Raw genomic sequence first — 21,353 nt, 5'->3', positions numbered from 1 at the left:
TGTGCCATATTTTTCCCCCCCCCCCCCCCCCTCCCCCCTTTTGGAAATCGCCTTCCTCCCCTTTCAGGGTGGTACTGCTGTAACCACAGCACACCACTATTACCTCCTTAGTTCCCAGTTAAAATAACCACCAGTCTTTCTTTTTGCACAAAGACCTTATAAAACTCTGTTAATCCACCTGCGGTGTTTGTGTATCTGCGTGTTGCTGGCAGTACTGCCAGCTTTTGTACGACTCTGCGTTCCTGGGAATTCCTGTAAAGACTTAAATGAGAGCAGTGCAGGGTCCGCAGGTTAACGTTCACCCTGGGAGGTGGTTTGATCGCCTCTGGCCTCGGCTTACGGCAGTGGCATGGCTCTGCGGGACGTGCCGGGTGCTTCCCGGGATGCCGGGGTTATCTGAGGACTGGTGCCCCACAGTGTCTGCAGGCTCATGTGCTCGGATGCTGACTGCCGGCGTGACCGGGCAGCTGCCAGCAGGGTTGCAGGGAGCAAAGCGTTGGGATGCAGAGGGGATCACTCGGGTTTCCGCTCGGCGGCTGGCAGTGTTAGATCACATCAGTTGCTGATGGAGGGGAGAAAAGAGCCTGTTCCTATAACATTTGGTGAAACAGCAAAATAGGATAGGTTTGAGAAAATGGGATTTTCACTCACAAAAACATTTTTAATGTTGCTCTTTCTCTAATCCTCCTCTTCATTTTGTGTTGGTGCTGTACAGATGCTACATTTTTACATCTAAGACTGAGACAATAGATCTTAATGAAAAAGAAAAGCTCTTTGGGAATAAAATCTGTCTAGAAAGCTTTACACAATAACTGAACTATAGTTGTTTCTGGTGCTGGGAACATGTAATCTTACTTGAGCCTCATGAGATCCTCTGGGGTCCCAGCCTGCACATGTGGAGTTGCTCAGTGGATTTTTCCAAATTTCCAGGGTTTTAGTTCCCCCTTCCTTACTGCAAGTAGGCTAATGATAACAGCAGTCCCCTTGCTACTGAATATTACTAGTTTGTTTATTCATTAAGCTCACATCATGATTTCATTATCCTCTTTGACTCAAGGGGGAGGCACTCAGGCAAGTTTTGGTCAACCGTTATTATGGCAACGTGCGACCGGCGGGACGGCGCGAGAGTCTCACCACCTTCGGCAATGGCCCCTTGTCTGCCAGCGGCACCAGCAAAGCCGGGGCAGGAGGTAGGACATGCTCCTGTCTGTGTCTGCCTGACAAATGGATATCTTAGAAGAGAAATAGGGCTCCCTCCTTCCCCCCCTCCCTCCCCCACCTTCTGTTCTATGAAATCCCTAAAAAGAAGGCACTATCCACATGGATGGGGAACAAGACCTGCTTGCACATGGCTCCTGGCTTTGGAAATGCCAATGTGCTTTAATCCTCCTTGAGGAATTTCACTTTAGGCTGAGTGGAGCATCACTCTTCCGTCTCTGGTCGTGTCAACTGCTTTTCCTCGTGCAGCTGCAAGCAGTGTTCTTTTTCTCCTGACTGCATTTGAGAAAGGACTTTAAAATTAAGCAGGCAGAGCTCTTTATACTTTCCAGACACTGTCTGGTGTTGGCTTGAATTTTGCGACTTTGCTTTGAATGAATGTACTTAGAAAAGCTGATCAGTTTAATATCTGCAATAATATTTGGGAATTGTGCTCATAGAGATGTCAGGTCACTAACCGTATCTGAAACAAAAATGTTTCATTGTATTACAGAGAGACTGCAGGGTAGGATGAGCAAAAATTTGTTTTGAAGTCAGTTATGAAGTGCAGTTTATTTAATTTGAGACCATTGCTAACAAAGTCAATAATGTCAAGCACATTTTGTAAAAACACAGTTCACTGGGTTTGCCTCTTCAGAATAAAGCCTGTGGGTAATCCTGTTGAAAGCAGGCCTCATCACAAACAAGGAAAAAACACCAATTCCCCCCTCTACCTCTCTTTGTACCCCTGAATCCATGCTGTTTCCAGAATCCTCTTCCAACACACCAGCCTTCTTTCCATTTTGTGCTGCTAGTGATGGCAGCAGCAAGAACCCTTTCCCGTTGCCAGCCCAGGCTGTCCTTCCCCAGGACACCTCCTCCCACAGACTCACAGGTGTTAGAGCCGTGTTGAGTGCCCATCTTACAACATGTCCCAGCTGTGCTCTTAAGTTACAAACTCTTCCTTGCAGAAATGCTAGGAGCTGAGCTCAGCACTGTTAATAAACGTGTATGCACCATTCAGGAGAGTTTAATAATTTAACCCAGAAGAGAGGTGCCATCACTGTAGGGTGGAGGGGTTTGGATCTCAGCCTGTTTCTCATGATCACCTTTATAGGAGGAAGCTCTGGATCAAGCTCAATGAGCCGAGGTGAGATGAGTTTGGCAGATGTCCAGTGTCATCTGGATAAAGAAGGGGCATCCAACCTGGTCATAGATCTCATCATGAATGCCACCAGTGACAGAGTCTTCCACGAGAGCATCCTCCTAGCCATTGCCCTTCTGGAAGGTGGGAACACGACAATACAGGTAGGGAAATGGAAAATTTTGAGCTTATAACTAAAATGTGTTGGGAAAGGAAATGATTTTATAAAATCCAGGAAACTTGAGGAGGTTAAGGACATGGGAGGAGAAATGACTCAATGATCTTTGACCTGTAATTAAGGGAAATATTAGTGTCTACTATGCAAAAATTAACTTATTAAATGTTTGCATGGGCTTTGGGTAGTTGAGGTATTTCCCAGGGCAATATAGAGGGAGGTATAACAAAACAGCTTTGTAGCATAAGTTAGTGTGACTAGTAAGTTTAAGCAACTGCAACATGCTCAAAGACTTCTACAGCTAGCTCTTCAGTTTCAGACTGGAATTTAAAATAACAGTGTATGGTACACTCCAGACCACCACCGTTCTCCTGTAATCTTGTTGTCCTTTGATTTAGTTTCCCTAAGTGGGAATTGCACATGGTATGGGTTTTAATGAACATACACCAACTAGCTTGTACGGTATTCTTCCAAACAGAAAGTACAACCTCATGACAAAGCATGCCTACGAAGATTATTGAATGTGTAATATCTTATTCTTTTGACTTACATGTGTTCTGTTTGCAAACCGTCTGTGTGTCTTGGGCAATAGGCTTTATGTGTAGCAATTCCAGAGAGTGTTATCCCTCCACGTCTGAACAAAACAATTGGTGATTTGTGTAGGAAGGTCAATTTTGCAGATTGTTCCTTTCACTCAGAGAAGTGATACATCCAAATGTTTGATGCCATTATAATTTGATGACATTTGTGCTGCATCCTAATTAGGAACATCTATTTAGGTACTTAAAGATAAAACATGCTATCATTTTCAGAAGAGCCTGGGCAAAGAGAACTAAAAAAAGTTGCATGTGTGGCCCAGTATTCCCAGTATGGTATAACCACTCTCCAGTCCTTTATTTTTCTGCCTTGAAAACCAAACTACCCGGAAGATGCCCGTCCCTGGTATTGCTGCAGCAGCTAAGAGCCACTGCCGTGACAATGTTATTCTTACTAGACCTCCTTGGCAACTTCTGGGAGAAATGTTTGATCCATGTTGTGCTTAATCTAATCTAACCATGGGCCATTGCCAAAACAGCCGGTCCTGCTCTGGTTAGCTCTGCTTGTCCCCTCTTTGTACGGGGGGTGCAGCTTCTCGTGCAGCGGTGGAGTGAGTTGAATTAAGTGGCTGATCTGAGGAAACCAGCCTGCCAGTGAAAACTGATTTGATCCCGTAGAAATGTCTGGCTCAAATCTGACCAGAGATGTGCTGAAGAGCAGCTGTGTCCTTGGGGCAGCAGCACGTGGTGAGATTTGATTAAGTGTAATGCAGGGCTGACTAGTTATAATTGATCGCTACGGTTAAAACATGCAGCAGATCTCTACAGCAGCGCCTCTTGTTTTTGTGTAAACTTCTGCTGAGAGGAGGGAACCTTTTGGGGGTCCTTCATTGGTTCTGCAATCAGTACCTTCATTTTTTCCCCTGCATCTGTGTTCTAGATTGAAGCTTCTTTGCAAAAGACAAAGAGGGAATCAAGCGTTTAAAATCCCATGTCACCTTAAAATGCAGTGACAGGTTTAACATTCCTTGGGGAGAGTCACTCCTTTAAATTTCCTGCTCTTCTCCAATGTCAAGGAAGCTGAGTTTTCACCTTCGTAGCTCTCAGGGAGCCTCACGTAACCTCACACTGTCAGGCTGGAAGGATAAAGAACTCTGCACCAGTCTGATGTGGAGAGATCCTTTGCCTGTGCTGGAACCCAGAGCTGACAGACTGAGCAGAGTTGCTCCCGCAGTGTGTGAATCAACGTTGGAAGCAGATTCCTTAGCTCATCTGGTCAGGGAACAGAGAAATCTGCAATCCATCTCTAAAGACACCTTTTTCACCAAAAAGGGAGATTCTTTAGTTTGCATTTGCTGTCTATAGCTGGAGTCTGTGAACTAACTGCAGTTAGGAATGAGCTCTTGGCACAAGGTGCTTAGAGCAAGTGGCGTAACACTGTCCCATCCGCCCCTTACGGCCCTGCCAGTTTCTGTTGCATTCTTGCTTTTATAGATGTTACTTCCACAAACGAGAGTAACTATTTTCCATCCTTTCCCAGTCAGGAATAAGGGCCTAGCAGTTGTCTTTACCTTCAGAAAACGTTCTGGGCAGCCAGCAGTTAGCTGGTGCGTGTGTACGTGCTCTAACGCAGCAGGGATGGGAGGGGGCTCTGGTGCAGGCTGCTTTTAAGTACAGAATGTTTTAGGAACCAAATGACTTGGGATGCCTACAGCTAATGCTGAGAGCTCTGAGGTCTTGGACACACCCAGGAGCTCTTACTCACGCATGCAAAGTTCAGCTGAGACTTGACTGAAAATATCCCATGGAGTGGTTGTACTCTGTGCTATAGCCATCCAGCAACCCAATAGCAAAAGGCGAAAAGGGAGGTTTATCAGAGCACGGAGCTGTTCCCTGACTTCCCTCTGTATCAGTTAATTGGTCGTGGTGCTAGGCAAGGAGAGCACTGGTGCCTTGCTTTTACTGGCTCCAGCAGAGTCAGGGCCCGTGGGGACTACTACAGGGTCAATCAAGAACAACACATAGTCATCGCGCTGATCTTTCAGTAGTATTTGAGTCATGAAAGCCAAGTAAGTAAAACTGCAATGGAAAAAAACACCAGCCACGAAGCTTAACGTTCTGGGAGAACAGCTGGCTCAATGCCGGTGAATCAAAGCAAAGGTGGAGGTTTGGCTGTTGAGTAAAATCACGACTTAGGGTCTGTATCTCCCAGAGTAATTGCTGAATGATATCCAAGTTAAACTGGTGTCCTGAGATCGTAAATTCACATAACGAAGCTTTTCCCTCTTCAGATAGGAAGCACAGTGTGTCACGTTACCCAGAAATACAGAAGGCTTCAGGTGCAGTGTACTGTTTGGGAGCACTGCCTTGGCAGGAGAGCTGCACGGGGCACACGCTGGTCTGCACAGCTTCACATCCAATGGGTTTTATAAAGTAGTGCGATGGTCTCCTATTTAGTAAGATTTCATTTTTACAAAATACACTGCAAAATTTGTCTGATTATGGGAACTAGATACACTTAAAAACGAACCTAATACTTTCCATGGTCTTGTATCCTGATCTTTCTCTCATCTACATTCGTTTGGTAAATTTTGCAGATTAGGTAGGAAGGGCTTCACAGCCTCTGCAACCATCAGAGTGTATTTTCTGAAGTTCTACAACAGTTTCCCATAACTCCCAGTGGAATGGTCATCTTCAGTCTCTGGACTGAACTGTGTTCATTTTGCAACAGATGCGTTTGTCATTGTGAAAGTTGACCTAGCCAAATTGGCCAGCTTTGTCTTTGAGGATTATCTTCATTTCACAATTTTTTGGCTATTTTTAGCAGCTTTTCATTTATAGTAATCTGAACAATTCTGTGCTGAGTCTGAATAATTTTTACTGAACCTAAATTTGTTATATCTACAGGCCTTTGAGGATAGGAAACTGGTGGGATAGGGACAGGTTATGTAAAAAGGCTTTCTGGCAGCAAAGCCAGAAACGTGTCACCCCTGCATGGCATTTTCCTGACTCCGGTTTTCACACGGGAAATGAATTCGGCCTGCAGTTAAGCAAAAGGTTTGTACTGACACACAGGAACTTGCACATGATGATTGTAATATGGTTAATAATGGGAGTTCCCGGGTAACTCCCATGAGCTTCAGTGGGAGAACAGATCCCCATGATGCTGGGAAGGGATAACTGGAATAGGTGTTACCGTTTCATTAGATACATCCCGGGCCAATATTAAGGCTAGGCAAAGTAGGTGGTTGCCAACTCTAGCAGAAAGGCAAATCTAGAAATGTTCCTTATTATAATTGGCAGGAGTGATTTTTACTGTATTGTTAGGAAAATTAATGTGGAGGAGAAGCAGGACGAGAAAAAAAATATTCCCAGTTTACCTTAGGAAAGAAGCTAAGCTGGTAGTGCATGGCCCGTGGAATCCCGTGCTGGTGTGTTTTGCTATAGGGGTGAATGTGGAAGTGATACGTTAACTGTTCTGGGAGAAGGACAGAGGTGTTTGCCCACTTAAAGCTCTCCGGATAGAAACTTTCCTGAGTTATTTTTAGTTTTTGGAATTCACTTAGAAATGCTGTCAGGTTCTTTGGTGACAGAGATGCTGATGCCAGTGTCGTGGCTGTGTCCGGCAAGCTCGTGGCTCCTGCCCAGCAGGGGCTCTGGGGTAGCTTCGGTGGGAAGCCTGCCCTCGTTTGTAAGGAGACAGAAGCAGAGGTGGAACCTCAGGGTCAAAACCGGACAACAAATTAACTTGACAAACGCTGCAGCTCACTGAACTGAAAGTTACATAAACCCCTTTATTAATTTATATAACCCTCAGCATCCTCCTCCAGAGAGCTGGCGTCAGCGGTTACACATGGAGCAGCCCTGGGGGGGAATGCCCTGCTGGTCCCACGCTCTCCTCTGAAATAGCAAGGGACGAGCATGCCTCGTGTGCGGGGTGCTGCCATCCAGTGTGCAGCACCCATCCCCCTGGGGTGCTGGCTTGGGTGCGCTTTGCCAGAGCTCGCGTGGCTGTTGCATCTCCTTCAGCAGAGACGAAAGCTTGGTCCGTTCCCTGCGCACACCGCAACACGGCGAGTTTGCCTCTGTTAAAGCAACCCCAGCAAATGAATGACAGTGGAGGAAATTGCTGAGGACTTCTGTAACGCTCGTCTCTCATCTGCTAACTAAAAATTATATGCGCCGTTACTCAGCCTCACCTCCGTAGAGTTTCGGGTTTCCTTGGTCGGTGGAAGTTAATGGCAAGTCAAGTCCCTTACATAACTGCCTCTCCATGGAGACTTCGGTCGTTTAATTAGGGATATTCTCAAAAGTTAGACAGCGTGACGAATTACCCACACGCACATGTTGGTATTTTCAGCAAGGGAAGGTAAAATGAGGTTGATGGCATTAGTTTAGTTTCAGGCATTTTTTTAAGTGCTACTGCAGAGTGACATGATGCAGAGCTACCGCTTGGACGTGCGGTGGTGCCACCTTTCCCCCTTCATCTACAGTTCCTCCTGAGATGGGCTGCAAGCCCAGAGGATGAGGTGGTGGCAGTCAGCACCCAAGGAAAAGGTGGTTATTTTTCAGGAAAAAAGGGGGATTTGTTCCTCCTAGCTTTAAGGCATCTGAGCAGAGCTGCTGCTCCTGCATAGAGGATGATGGTGGGATCTGCTCCTTCTCCCAACAGCTGAGGATGGGACGAGGACCAGGGGGCACCACGACTAAGGATGGCCCTGAGAAGTCTGTGGTGGTGGACCAGAGGGTCCTGCCTCCATCATGGCATGGCAAGAGCGAACAAGTGTTGCGCTGCGCCAAGGTTTGGAGCTCACTGTGCATGTGTGGGGCTCCTTTGAGATATGATTGTACAAAAAGCCCTGTGGCTTCAAGCTGCTTTAGCCTCCAGAGCTCTTCAGTTCAGCATGCAACATGGAGCTGTGCGTTTTGTGTGCCCTCCTTTGAGTTCTTGTTAGGGCCGAGGCAGTGGCTGCCGGTACCGTGCTGCGTGTTGCAGAAGTACCGAGGGGGGCTCTAAGCAATCGAGATACCAGAAATCCCGGCAGCCAGCTCTTCATTACTCTGGTTTAGTAGGAAATACTGGTTTGGGTAAAATGCTGGGCGAACATCCCTGTCCTGTCTCCAGCTCTGTCTTGGACCGTACATGGGTTTGGACTTAGCTGACATTTCTCCTCGTGCGTTGCCACCAGTAAGAAAACCCCAGCATGGTGAATTGTGGTCTCCTTTGAACTCTGTGCCTCCAACTGTCCAAAGATGATTGATAGTTATTAAATAATAGCAGAATTGATGCACAAAAGGAATTGAATCCAGAGCTATCCAGTTCTTGTTGGTGTTTCTGGCTGGTAGGAAGGCTGCAGAAACCCTGTGAACTCGGGTGCTGCCTGGCCACAGGGAGATGCGGCTCGCTTCCATGCCCGCGGGTTTGAGGGAGCAGGATCTCTGAGAAAGATCCCTGTCCTTCAGATGGCTGTAGCATTGGCTGTGAAATACTGTGACGAAAATGCAAAGATAAGCGATGCTAAAAAGATCAACAGTGAAATAACTGGAACCAGCCAGTCAACCCGCTTTATTTTTTTTCACTTTCTCTGTTGGCCTGAATGTGTCCTGTCCAATTTGGTTGCCACAACACTGTTTCTTTTTTTCTGACACTGCAGTTGCCCTTCAAAATGATGAGAAAATTTTACAAAATGTTACAGAAGTATTGGTGATACAAAACATAATAGTGCTTTAGGGTTTGTGGTTTGGACTTTTTCAACCAGATTTAACTACTTACAAAATTTGCAACAGTCACAGCTACTTGCGAGCACACAAAATTGTACGTGATGGTAAATGCTTCAGAGGCAAGAATATCTTCAGATTGCTCAACTATAGTACATGGCACTTGAGAACTTTTGGTGGCTGATAAAAAATGTATCTCAAAATTTCTACAGTTTGTTGTTTGTTTATAACAGGCAGAATTGTTTGATATATCTTTTTTACATTGTTTTAATAATACCTGTTTCGGAAACTAATGCGAAATCACCACGCTATTGGCATGTATTAAGTAATCACCTATGTCTCTCACTATTTTAATGAGTGTTTATCAAGTTTTTTCATTCTGAGTATGTTACTTCAGAACATGACATTAAAAAAAAAAAAGTGTTGATAAGGACCAGCATCACCCATCGCACTCGGCTCTGGGCAGTGATCCTGTCCTCTCATCAAAGAGACCCCTCCCCAAACTGAAACATGCTGCAGCTCCAGACCCTCCTTCATGGCGCAGTTACCGTCAAAACAAGGTGCTGAACCTGCGCAAGTAATTAAGCCAGTGTGGAGGAAATCCACATCCTGGTGCTCTGCTGATCTGCAGCACGAGGGGGAGACTCCAGCGGCAGGGTCACGGGAGCACGCTGCCTCCTTCACGTGTTTTAGTGTCGTTAGCACAGGGAAGTCTCAGTCTCAGCCACTCGGTACCACCACGTTAAAAACAAACCAGCCCTGCTAATGATGCACCCGAGACACAGAGCCAAAAGCTGCGAGGAACCATTATTGCAGTGATGATTTCATTTTTTTTGAGGGCAGTAAGATGCATGGGTGAGATTGAGAACAGGGTAGATGAGATGAGATTGTAACAATGCCATTTGTGGTCTTTCTACTTGAGCTGCAGCCGATGATACTTTTTGAAGTACATTTGGACCATCACTATTCCTGTATCATAGCATCTGTCCATCTTTTTGCCCAAAGGGAGGTTTTTGCTTAGATTTTGAGGTGCAATTGAGCAATACGGGGGGAAGGAAAGGAGGTGAGGTGTTGCATCAGGGTTCACCTGCGTTGCTTGTCTTCCTGTCTTGGTAGCCTTGTATCAGTCATGGTCACTGCATTCCACAGACCTCTTGTGTGGCTTTTTTTAGGTCTGATCCTGGTCCTGTAAGGATGGATGCAATTCACTAATTTTCCTTATTCCTCTCCATGGGATCCAGGTCCAACATAAACTTTTAAGATGATCCCTAGCAGGATTGAAGCTCTCCACAAGCAGGCAGAGGCAAGCTATTCAGAAAAACAAGGTCATGCTGCCTTTTTTTTTTTTTTTGGTAAGCACAGGAATCAACAAAGCGATGTTATATAACTTCTATTTATATCCCACTTGCTCACTAGCTGCAGGCATACACGAGTAGCTGAGAAGGGAATTTAATGAGCTCTCAGGGCTTGCTCACCTTCCAGAGCGGGTAGGAGCCAGCTTGTTTTTGAAGTGCGTCAGCAAATCAAACTGGTGGTGGGTGGGTGGTTTGGGTAGGTGGACTGACTTGTTGCTATGGTTTTCTTTAATTCCTCTGTCTCTCAAGAAGATCTTACACATTTTTTTTTTTTTCTTTTGGGGAGTCTGCAGACTTCCTTGTTTCTCACACCTACACAGAGCTCGCTGGTTCGGTAAGGAAGTGGGATTCATGCTCCTGCCATGCAAGAGCCTTGCACAGATTACCGGAGTGACCCGGCAGGTGCGTGCTCCCACATGCACGCGGGAGGAACTCCAGTAAGGCTCTGTGCCGAAAGCAGGTCAGGCCCCCGAGGCTCCCACACTTTGGAAGCCATCTGCTCAGCCTGCGGGGGGATTTAAACCCCAACCCAACAGTCACGTTTCCACCTGTCGGTCCCCCAGTGTGCTGCCACCTCACCTGGTGTCACTTCACTGTCCTGGGGGTTTTGTACTGTGTGGAAGGGCACAGTGGGGACCGTATCCCTGTGAGGTTTCTTCTTACTCTCCTCTTTGTGCAATGGCTTTAAATTGCATCAAGATTTTAGGTGTTGCAGTAGGAGAATGTGTAGGATATAAGGACTCTTTCCGAAACCAGTGGTGTAATTCTTAAAGCTGGTTGGGAAGGATGACTATTGACATGGGTTTGTCTGCATACACTTGTACCCCTCCATAAACATCCTCCTTAAGGTGGGGCTGAATCTCCAGCTTAGCTTAGAGCCTTGCAGGATGGCACATCAGTGCCCATGGCAGAGTTTGTCTTATTTGTAGAAAAATAGATCTGGGAAGTCCCCCTTATGCTTTCAGGACAAAGTTTATTTTACAGTTTGCAAAAAAAACAGGCAATTGAGGTGTTTTGGCAGATTTTCCATATGGGTTTATTTCAAACTGTGAAGTTTGTTCAGCATGAAATATTTCATCTGCCGTTTCCTTAAGCTATGCAAGACTAATGATATCTATCACTCAAGCCCCAGAGTGATGGATCTTTAGTGAGCCAGGATGCAGGAAATACATCAAAAAAAGAGAGGGATCGATGATATTTAAAATAAATAAACGAGGAGGGGGGAGACAAAGCAAAGTTAGGGTTGAATTTTCTGCAGTGGAAGCCCTTGCAATATGTTTAGGCAGAATGTAAAGGGTTGGCATTTGTATGTAATCCAGTGCTTTGCTAGCAGAGCAGTTCCCCTCAAAATGTGGCTGCTTTGAAGCAGCCCAGCTATAAGACGCGGTACGGGGGTGGCGAGCTCTTTCCGCAAACATGAAGTAGCACAGAAGTTTTGCATTAGTTTGTGCTGGCAGCCTGTCCGGATAACCCAAGGAAGTTAACATCCCTGTAATAATTTCTCTCTAGCGCTGGAATAAAATGTCCTGAATTGAAGCCAGAGAGCTGATCTTTCTCTAGTATCTGGAGGGACTTTCCTCTTTGAAATAGCCCCGACTAGTCAAGTTCACAGGGTAGTTTCTGTTAACTGGCATTAGAGAAATGGGGAAGGAGATGACAGCAGTTTGCTTTAATTGTGAGGTGTTTGCTGGGGCTTTGCTTTCCCTTATTTATTGGTAATCACACACTTGTTTTCCTGGGGAATTCATTTGGATCTGTTCAAACGGTCTGGCAGGGCTGTGGTCTGTTGAAACAGCTTTGTGAGTTACCCAGGGTGTGGTCCAGAAAGTGCTGCGTCCTCTCAGGATGACAGCAGTCTCTGTTTGGGTTCTGCAGCCAAATGCCTTCCTAAAATCACGCCACCCTTCTTTGGAGAGGAAGCACCCATCTGAGCAGATGCATCTGAAACCCCATGCTTGCTAATAGCTTGTAGTTACATTTCTCAAGAACGTGATGTTTCAGACAGCACACAGGTCCAGGCTGCAATTACCGAGTCTGGAGCAGGAAGCCAAGCTATTCAGTGCAAAACAATCCAACGGTTGTGCCTTTTCTTGGGTGGCAAAACAATTGTGACTGCGGGGCAGATGCGGCTGACGGGTCACAGCGCAGGGGAAGGTGTTCCCAGGAAAGGTGACAGCACACCCAGGCAGGGCTGGGTAAGCCTTTCAGAGGCAAGAGCTGGAAATTAGCTGCCTTCAGCTGGTTCCTTTGTTTTCCATTTCACAATCCTACATTGAGCACATAATCATACAAACTTATTGTGGATTAGTTAAATTTATAGTGGATTTGTTAGCTGGGTCTTGACTTGCTACACCTTACAGGAAGATACAGGTTTGCTGCATTTTACAGCTTTGCTCTCCAAAGGGCAAATGTCGTCTCTGCTGGTTAAAAAAACAGTTTTCTAACAATTACTGGTATGAGGCATATGCTAAGGAGCATTTGTCTGTGCCATGTGGTTATCCTGCCTCCGGAATCCCACTCCCCTGGACTGCTGGGTACTTAGCTGAGCTTCTCTTCCACTTCTTGTTGGAAATTACGTATATTTTGTGTCAAAGGTCTTGGAAGGCAAGGCAGGAAGGGAGAAGAGGTGAAGTGGTAATGCTAGGAAATGTGCCTGTTCTTTGCTGATTTTTTTTTTTTGTGTGATTCTGCAGTCCAGATTATTGATGATCTGCAATATTTAAGAATGTGACAAATAGTGACCACTACAGAAAATTATATTAATTCTGAATAAAATTCCAGCAAGCAAAAATTGTATTTTCAGTTTAGCAAAAAAGGCAGGCAAACATTTAACACTCTATGTAAATAATATGAAGGGAAGAGGATACCAAGTTCCTGGGAATAACTACAGAAGAGACATAAATGTAAAAAAATGGTTAAAATCAGTAACTAAAAGTTAGTGACATAAACCAGAACTTAATCACATGTTTTTAACAGTTATTAACCACTGGAACAGATAACAGACAAACATAGTTCATCATCTCCAACGACTTCTAAAGAAAGTTAGGATGCTTTTTCTAAAAAGATGCATTGCTTAAATACAACTTTGGGCTTAGTTGGTGCAAGAGAGAGAAGGGCTCATGGTGCTCAGAGGTGGCCCAGGCTCTAACTGAAACTTGCCCTTCGATTTATTTTTCTCATGAAATCACTCGGTTTGCAGCTTTTCTCTGCAACATGTTTTGCGTGGACCAGGGAAATAAAGTCACAGATAGTATGGTGATGGTATTTACATACTGTCTTCCATTCTGCTGTGCATGAGGTTTCTGGCTGGATTTCTTTAGGAGCAGAGTTTGGTGGTGGAGAGAAGGAAGGAGAAGTTTTTGCACAGGTTTCCTGGTACCTGCTGTTATTTGTTGGTTTACTCTGGTATTTAATAGACTGCTTTGGATGTCAGGAGAAGGAATTGGTGTGGCTGGCTTTGCAGATGTGTGCTGCCTGTGCTGGGTTCTTCTTTTTCCATCCCCTCGAAACAAATACAGGCTCATCGTAACACTTGGTGTATCATATGCCTGTAAATGATGAAGCGTACTGCTGCTTGCCTAGTGCTCCATACCTGCCTGGAAACAGTGCACCACAGAAATATATATATATATTCTCCAGTCACCTGTAAATGTTTAAACTTGCAAGCCTTAACGCAAGAAGATTTTCCCCTTGTGTTTCTTAACAAAGCTCTTTCCATTGCCTCAAGTTGGTTTTGAATGAGTTTGTGTAGGTGGTGGTTGCTCCATCTTTAAAAAAGACCGAGAACTCCTTGCGTGATGCCCTTGCCCAGGGTGAGCGTAGCTATCGTGTTAGAAGCTTGTGCATGTCATATGTGGATGTTTTTGAGTTTCTTTCGTTCCGTGGCTGTGTAATTGATTGTGGTCACATTATGTCTGATATTCTCATGTCAGAGAAGGCCTTGTTCATTTAATTGGCTGGTCGCTGTGCTCTGGAGATGTATTGCATTTCGCTGAGGTGCATGTACTTGTGAAGCTGTGTGCTGAATGTGGCATTCATACAGCAAGCCTCATGATTTTCTGGTGTCATGTGATGTCTCTTGTTTAGTGGCAATGACTTAACAGTCGTTAACAAAACACAGTTGAAATAAAATAAGAGTTTCATACTGTGTGATTTTAGCGCTCTGTAAGAGCAGGCAACTGGTCCACTGCCAGCATCTTGAGTACAAGATGAAGCTCGTATCTTCCCTTGCCTTTCAGGTAGCTTTTCCTCTGGTACCTTGGACTGGGATAACCAGATACAGTCCATGTACTGGGATGTGACAGGTCACGGTGCCCTGCTCTACTGTAGGTTTCTGGGAGATCACAGGTCCCAGCTTGGTGGTGGGTAAATTGCCAGGGTCTGTCTGGGAGAGAGGAGCCAGCCTGGGCTGGTGAGAGCAGGGCTCCCTCTTGCTGACATGATGCTTGGCTTTTGGGGTTGCCTCATTTTCATTAGGGAGCCCTCAAAGGAATGGCTGAGGTTAAATGTTCTCGTGTTGGTGGTATGTTAAATCACTGTTCTTCAAAAACCTATGTGAGTGTAGAGGTTTACTGTTCTCTTCGTCCCAGGCTGACCTTTTCAGCAGTCTTGCTTGTGGTTGCACAGTGGCTATGGGCAAGCCAGGACCCTGGCATATGGTAGTCTAAAATGACCACTCTATTTCCACTTTAAAAAAGGAGATTTTTCCAGTTCTGGTTTTGAGGCTATATCTGTAAATAAATTTTAGGATTTCTGTCATCATTATCTCCACCAATTACCTGCTCAAGCGCAACTTGCAAGATCACGCCTCTTAAAATACAGAATCTTTGATAGCTGGCATGTGGTTGATTCATATGTGTGAAGGTGTTAGGCATCCTGACCTAAACTGAAACAATCATTTTGTGACAAGCTTTGAACGTATGCGCAGCACGCAACAAGGAAGCTTTACTGGAAATGCTCGTTTCATTTGTTTTTTCTTTGAAGTGCAGTGGAAAGTCAGTTGAGAAGTTTGAAAAGACAACAAAAATCAAGCCTGTCAGCAAGTAACAATTACAAACGTGCAAGAATTTCTTCAGTGTTGTTCATTAAAAAAAAAGCTTTTCCTTCACTGCAGCTTCATCGTAGGGAAACTTCTCCTGTACATGCTCTTGAGATGTGCAACCAGGTGACAACCATCACTCACCTGATGAGCAAATCGTGTTATTTTTCAGAAAATGGTTTAGGTAGATCTATCTGTAAAATATTATTATTCGTATGCTTGTTGTGTAATACTAGTAGAGTAAAATTTTCTTGATGCAGCTTTGATGCAAACTCTTCCTTTGTCTGTACTTGTAGCCAAGAAGGAAGAGACCATGCTTCAAAGGGTTGGCTGTCTAAATAACCCAACCCTGGGTTTGGTTACTGGTCAGCAGCTTGGGGAAGCCATGTTAGTGCATCTTTTAGTTCTGGCTGTAGTTTGACAGTATTCTGTCAAAGAATATCAAAGGTATATTTTATGGGAAAACATTAAAATTCTTGATATCAAGCATTGGATTAGAGAATAATTCTGCAAATTCTATTAAATTAATTGGGGACCTAAATAATCTTGTGTCATGTCGTAGGGCCCAGCACAGTTTCTGTTGCAATGACTGTAGATAGAAAGTATCTCTTGCAGTGCTCTGACCCGTCTCTGAATGGATGTCAGGAGGAGATATCAGTGTGGCTGGCTTTGCCGACATGCCATGCCCATGCTGGGTTCTCCTTTCCATTCTCTGTTAACCTCTAGAACTAAGAACGAACTCTTCAGAGTTTGCTCGAGATGCTCTGGGCACATAGCAGGTATTGCAGTGGTGGGAGGGATATCTCGTGGGAGTACTGGCCAGCGTCTTTAAATAGTAGCACTGCTCCTCTGCCTGTAAACAAAGACACAACTTTATTAGTGTTTCAAAGTCATTCAGCACTGTTCTGGCTGCATCTGCTTGGGAGTGATCAAAGGCAGGCGTACCAGAGACGGCCTCATGTGCTCTGCTTCACAGAAAAGCGGGCAGGATATATTGCTATTCCCATTTTAATTTGTTTTTTCAATAAATCAGGCTTCATTCCTATTCATCATGTAAAGCTGTTGGATCGTGAGCCGCTGCAGAATGCTAACTAACTTTATAATACTCTGCATAAGGTGACCCACTTACAAGTTCATCCTTCAGCTCTGGTCCTGATTTATGTAACAGCATATTGGTTTCATCAAGAATTGTCTGATCACTCACTGTGTTGGCTCCTTTTTGACCTGTACATGATTTGTATTCTCCTCAATTTTAGGAAGAACTTTCTGTCTCTGCACATATGGGCAGAAGAACATTAATAAACCTTTTTAAAAGTAGTCAACGCTTTGAGTTTTTCTGTCACTTAAAGATATATTTGAGTAGGAATTTAAAGGAATTTTAAGAAGTCTGCTGCAGACAGGGTAATGGGAACTTGGGACAAAATATCCCTTGTTACATTGCCCCGTTTGTGCGTTTTTGGACCGTTATTGACTATTGCATCTTATGAGTCACAGTCCCTTCGATTTGAGAGCAGGAAGGCAGGACAGTTCTTTTTCTTCTGTATTTTGTTCGTACTTTTTGTTTCTGAACCGAGAATCACAATATAGATAATTCCATTGTCCTTACCTTACCTTAATTCATTGTACTTGCCTTAAGTCCATTGTTGAGAGAAGTGTGCTGCCTAAATGTATTAGGGCTAGTGTGATTTATTGCACTCACTTTTCTTTAAAAATATATTTGTAAGTTGTTAATAAGGGAGCTAACATAGCTGAGACGGTTGGGCTTCCCTAACGATAAAGTATGAGTTTCCATTGCTCTAGGTTTCAGTTTACTGAAAACAATTAACCTCCCAGTCCTTCAGGATAGCACGCAGTGCAGAAAGATGAAATAATCTGTATTCAAACCTGTGTATGAAGATATAGATTCTGTTCCATTTTTCTCTTGTAGCATTCGTTCTTCTGCCGACTGACGGAAGATAAGAAATCTGAAAAGTTCTTTAAGGTTTTTTATGATCGCATGAAAGTGGCACAGCAAGAAATCAAGGCTACTGTCACAGTCAATACTAGCGACTTAGGAAATAAAAAGAAAGATGAAGACTCAGACAGAGATGTACCAAGCAGGAAAAGAGGTAATCCCCAGTTGTTCCGTTTCTGAAGTGACAAGGGAGTAAAATGCTGTGTTTTGAACTCATTTCAATTGATGCAATAATGCTCTGATCTCTGATCCCACAGAGCAAAGTTCAGAGATCAGTGGTGCCCTGGCTCAGGATTTCAAGAGCTTCATCCCCTCTTCATCCATTTGTGAGATTGTGCTATTGAAATGATGAAAAGTATTTCTGAGATGAGACTCTGCCGCCTTGTCTATCGTGACAAGCTGCCCAAATCTGATCCGTAGTAACGACCCTGGACTGTGGGTTGTGGTCAGTGCCTTCTCTAACAATAAGTGGAGAAATCTTAATTTTCTTCTATAGCAGGTCCTTTTATTGTAACTCCTGATAATGCTGTATGTGTGTGCCCTAACCAATTAATCCCAGAATTTATAACTTCAATGCAGTTTGCATAAAAGGTGCGAAGAGTGACATGATATCCTGCTAAACTCGAGACCTTCACATCACACTAAACATACTTACCAAAAGAACTGCTGATAATAGCTGGCCTGCGTGGGAAACCATAATGGGAAATGTGTGAATAGATTTCCTGCTCAGCTTTCTTCAGTTTGCCTAAGGAAGATCTGTTCTTGTGTGTTTTAGTGAGAGAGCCTATGACACAAATTACGGAGGAGGTCCGGGACCAGTTACTGGAGGCCTCTGCGGCTACAAGAAAGGCTTACAACACTTACCGGAGGGAGGCCGATCCTGACGACCATTATTCAGCAGCAGAAGGAGCACAGTCTGCAGCAGACAAGAGCAAAGATGACCTGGAGATGAGTGCTGTGATCTCAATAATGCAACCCATCCTCCGGTTCTTGCAGCTGCTCTGTGAAAACCACAATCGGGATTTGCAGGTACAGCCTGGTTCCTGTGCTGCCATGCTTGTGTCGCCTTGTGCAGTCACTGCTATCGCATCGGTTTTGCTAATCCCATGCCTTTTTAAATCAGTGCATGACCAGCTGTTATCTTTGGAAGATAATACCAAAAAACTATTTATACCTTGCTGGACAACTACAGGGAAGTCCAGTTATCCAGTGTTCTGTGGTCTTTGCAATGTATATAAAAGATGGTGGGATCAACACTAGAGGTGGCTTTTTAAAGGCCATACTTAAAGTAAGCAGGAGTTCTGCTGTGAAGTTACTCATCTACTTTTGAGAGGGGAAAGAAAGAAAGAAAGAAAAGTCGTGCAGGAAAATAAAGAGAGCATTGGGACTTCAATTTCAGCAGCCCTCAAGCATATGCTTACTTTCCAGTGAACAGGTTCTCATAGGTTTCCATGGACCTGTTCATGTGCATAGAGCTGAAAAGGAAAGCCTCAGCTAGAGCTGAATCTGGTGAGGGACATGAAGAACAACAAGAAAGGTTTCTAGGTTGTATTTGCAGGAGAAGGAGACTGGAGAGGGCGTGGGTCTGTTGCCCGAAGGCGCCCTGGGGTAAAGGACATGGAGGAGGCCATGGTGCTCAATGCCACCTTCACCTTGGTCTTTGCTGGTAAGACCCACCTTCGCAAACCCTGGGTCCCTGAGACAAGAGGGGAGGTCTGGAGCAAGGAAGACTTACCCTCAGTGGAGGAGAATTGGTTTAGGAAATGTTCAGACAAGCTGTCCATGCTTTGTGGAACATCCCAGGCTCCCTGTACAGTGCTGGCTCCAGCCCTGGGCTCTCCAGTCCAGCAGGGAGTCTCAAAGGTGACTGAGGGAATGGAGTGTCTGATGGGCAGGGAGATGCCGAGAGAGCTGGGAGAGGTCAGCCCAGAGAGGGGAAGGCTCAGGATGTCTCACTGGTGTGTGTATAAGCACCTGATGGGGGGATGTGAAGAGGATGGAGCTAGGCTCTGCTCGGTGATGCCCCATGACAGGGCAACGTGGGTTGGACCGGACAGTCTCCAGAGGTCCCTGCCAGCCTCTGCTGTCCTGCAGTGCTCTGTGATGTGTTTGTATAATTTTAAATAGCAAGCCCAGAACTTGTACTTTAGTAATCTTATCTAGCATGTGCCTGCGCAGGAGATAAGATTTTTTTTTTTTTTTTGCTTACAAATGGACGGCAATTAACATAACTTTTGTTCAGCGTAACCACTGCTGCTGGCTTAGAATTGAATGCAAGCGAGGAGCTAGCGAGATGCAGTACAATGTACTAAATGCCCTTACAAAGGAGGAATAATTGCCTTGATTGCATATTGTTGTACGGCACGCCAGAAGTGTAGGACCCTGCGTGAGTGCTTTTCAGACCTGCCAAATCACTTCCGCTGAACTCAAATGCCCTGCTGCTGGCAATATGTGAAATCAGATCTGTATGATAATGTTCCTGTGCTGTGAACATGTAATTCTTTTAGCATTTTATAGGTGCTGAGGTTACATACATCAGGGTTTCTCGTAATTTTTTTCAAAAAACTATTTGATCTTTGTTTTGTCAAACAATTCTCATGCCGTTAGCGATGTTGGAGACAAGTACGATGGCAGTTTTATGTGGCAGTGGTCCAAACCACACGCACACGATCCTTTGCTGCTGCTGTCTTTGGCTGGGCATGGAAAGCTATAGGAGCAGAATTGGGTTCAAGCCAATTCAGGAACTTGGCCTGAGCTGTTCACCATCCTGAACAATTTAAATTCCCCAAACAGCAGGTAGTTGCATTCATCTCTGGGAGAAAAAGGCTTGGTTTTTTTTTTTTTTTAAAAAAAAAAAAGATCGGAGGAACAATTTTTCAGATGTAATCCTCTTGCTGCTTGCCTGCCTTGATGCTTGCCTTTCTCCTGAAGCCCTGAAGGGGAGGCAGGAGTGTCTGAAACTTTAAAATCATTGTGTCTGCAGCAAGTACATTGTGACTGGACTTCTTATCAATATTGCCAGTGGACTCACTGCTTAAAGGAATAAGTAAGACCTCTTCTGAAAGCTGTGTGTCTTCCAAAACTGCATAAGTTAGATTTGAATTAGAAATGAAGGGGAATCACCTGCCCAGTGCAGTTGTAGGTTTGTCAAACCAAGTGTTTTACAAACCGTTTGCAATTATGAGTAGCCTGATGTTGTGCAAAAACAGGAAAATCCAAGTCATGGCTGCAAGAGTTAATATGTGTGTTAGATGAGGAGGAAGTCTTTGTGAAATGGCTTAGGGAGTTGTGATACGGTGCCTTTTGCATCACTCAGTTGTTCCCTTCACAGATAAAACTGCAGTTTGTTCTGTGTTGCACAGGCGGGATGCTGCCCCCCCCTCCAGCTTACTCCGTGGGTCTGGAGGAGGAGTTGCAATATCATCTTCAGATTAATGCAAGGACTGGGACAGACAGGTGGATGCTTAAGTTTGTTTTATTACCCACTGCAGGCTGAATGCATCAGATGTTGCTGTGCAGTACTCATGATATCTCTGTTTCAGCACACAGATACTTGGGGGATCTTATTAAACCCGCATTAGGTCTCACCCTTGATTCTGTGCAAGAGCTCAGCCTTCGCCACAAGGCTGTCCCGGCTCTGAAGGGCTGTAGCCAGCCTGTCTGCACTGCTTTGGCCGGGCTGCAGCCCCACCGGTTTCCTCAGGAGGTCTTTTCTGTGCTGTCTCGTTTCTGAATGAAGACATCTCTGTGTACTACAGAAGCAGTCACGAGAACTGAAGCTCGTGACAAGCTGAGTGAAGCATCCAGGCAACGCTGTGCTGGAAGGGAGAGCTGTGCTGGCTGGAGGCAAGGAGGTGAGGAGCGGGGATTCCCAGATGGCTCCGGGGTCCCTGCGCAGGTGATGCCAGCAGCCTTCCATCCTGCCACAGCCAAGTGTCCAGCTCCAGCATTGCACTTCAGAATCTCATCTGCAGGGGAAAACATAGTACTCCAATTCTTTTTTTTTCTTGGAGTTTATTTTTGTGAAATGTAGTAGTAATATTATTTTGTATTTTGTAGTAATAAACTAGCCAGTCATGCTCAGATTAAAGGTCTAAGTCAGTAGGTTAAATACTGGTTTTGTACAAAAAAATCAGGAATTGATACAACTTTCAACTTTTTTCTTCATAAACCCTGGAGACTAGGCCCAGGTGATGAAGAACGGTAAAGCTCTGCATGCTGCAGGAGAGCGGATCA

At 44.8% G+C, this 21,353-nt stretch overlaps 1 protein-coding gene across 1 annotated transcript in view; it reads left to right on the top strand.

Annotated features, from left to right (window-relative positions):
- The window catches only part of ITPR1 (inositol 1,4,5-trisphosphate receptor, type 1), a gene marked incomplete at its 3' end in the record, with an annotated part of 143,837 nt that overhangs the window by 97,023 nt on the left and 25,461 nt on the right, over positions 1 to 21,353 (top strand). The window contains exons 41-44 of the mRNA XM_010087777.1: positions 1,058 to 1,190; positions 2,315 to 2,505; positions 17,091 to 17,271; positions 17,893 to 18,146. Coding sequence (XP_010086079.1) covers positions 1,058 to 1,190; positions 2,315 to 2,505; positions 17,091 to 17,271; positions 17,893 to 18,146 — 759 coding nt within the window. The remainder of the gene's footprint in view (positions 1 to 1,057; positions 1,191 to 2,314; positions 2,506 to 17,090; positions 17,272 to 17,892; positions 18,147 to 21,353) is intronic.

Source organism: Pterocles gutturalis, unplaced genomic scaffold, assembly GCF_000699245.1.
Source record: "Pterocles gutturalis isolate BGI_N339 unplaced genomic scaffold, ASM69924v1 scaffold26351, whole genome shotgun sequence".
Taxonomy (NCBI): Eukaryota; Metazoa; Chordata; class Aves; order Pterocliformes; family Pteroclidae; genus Pterocles; species Pterocles gutturalis.
Note: the sequence above shows the minus strand (reverse complement) of the source record. Positions and strands in the feature narration are given on the sequence as shown.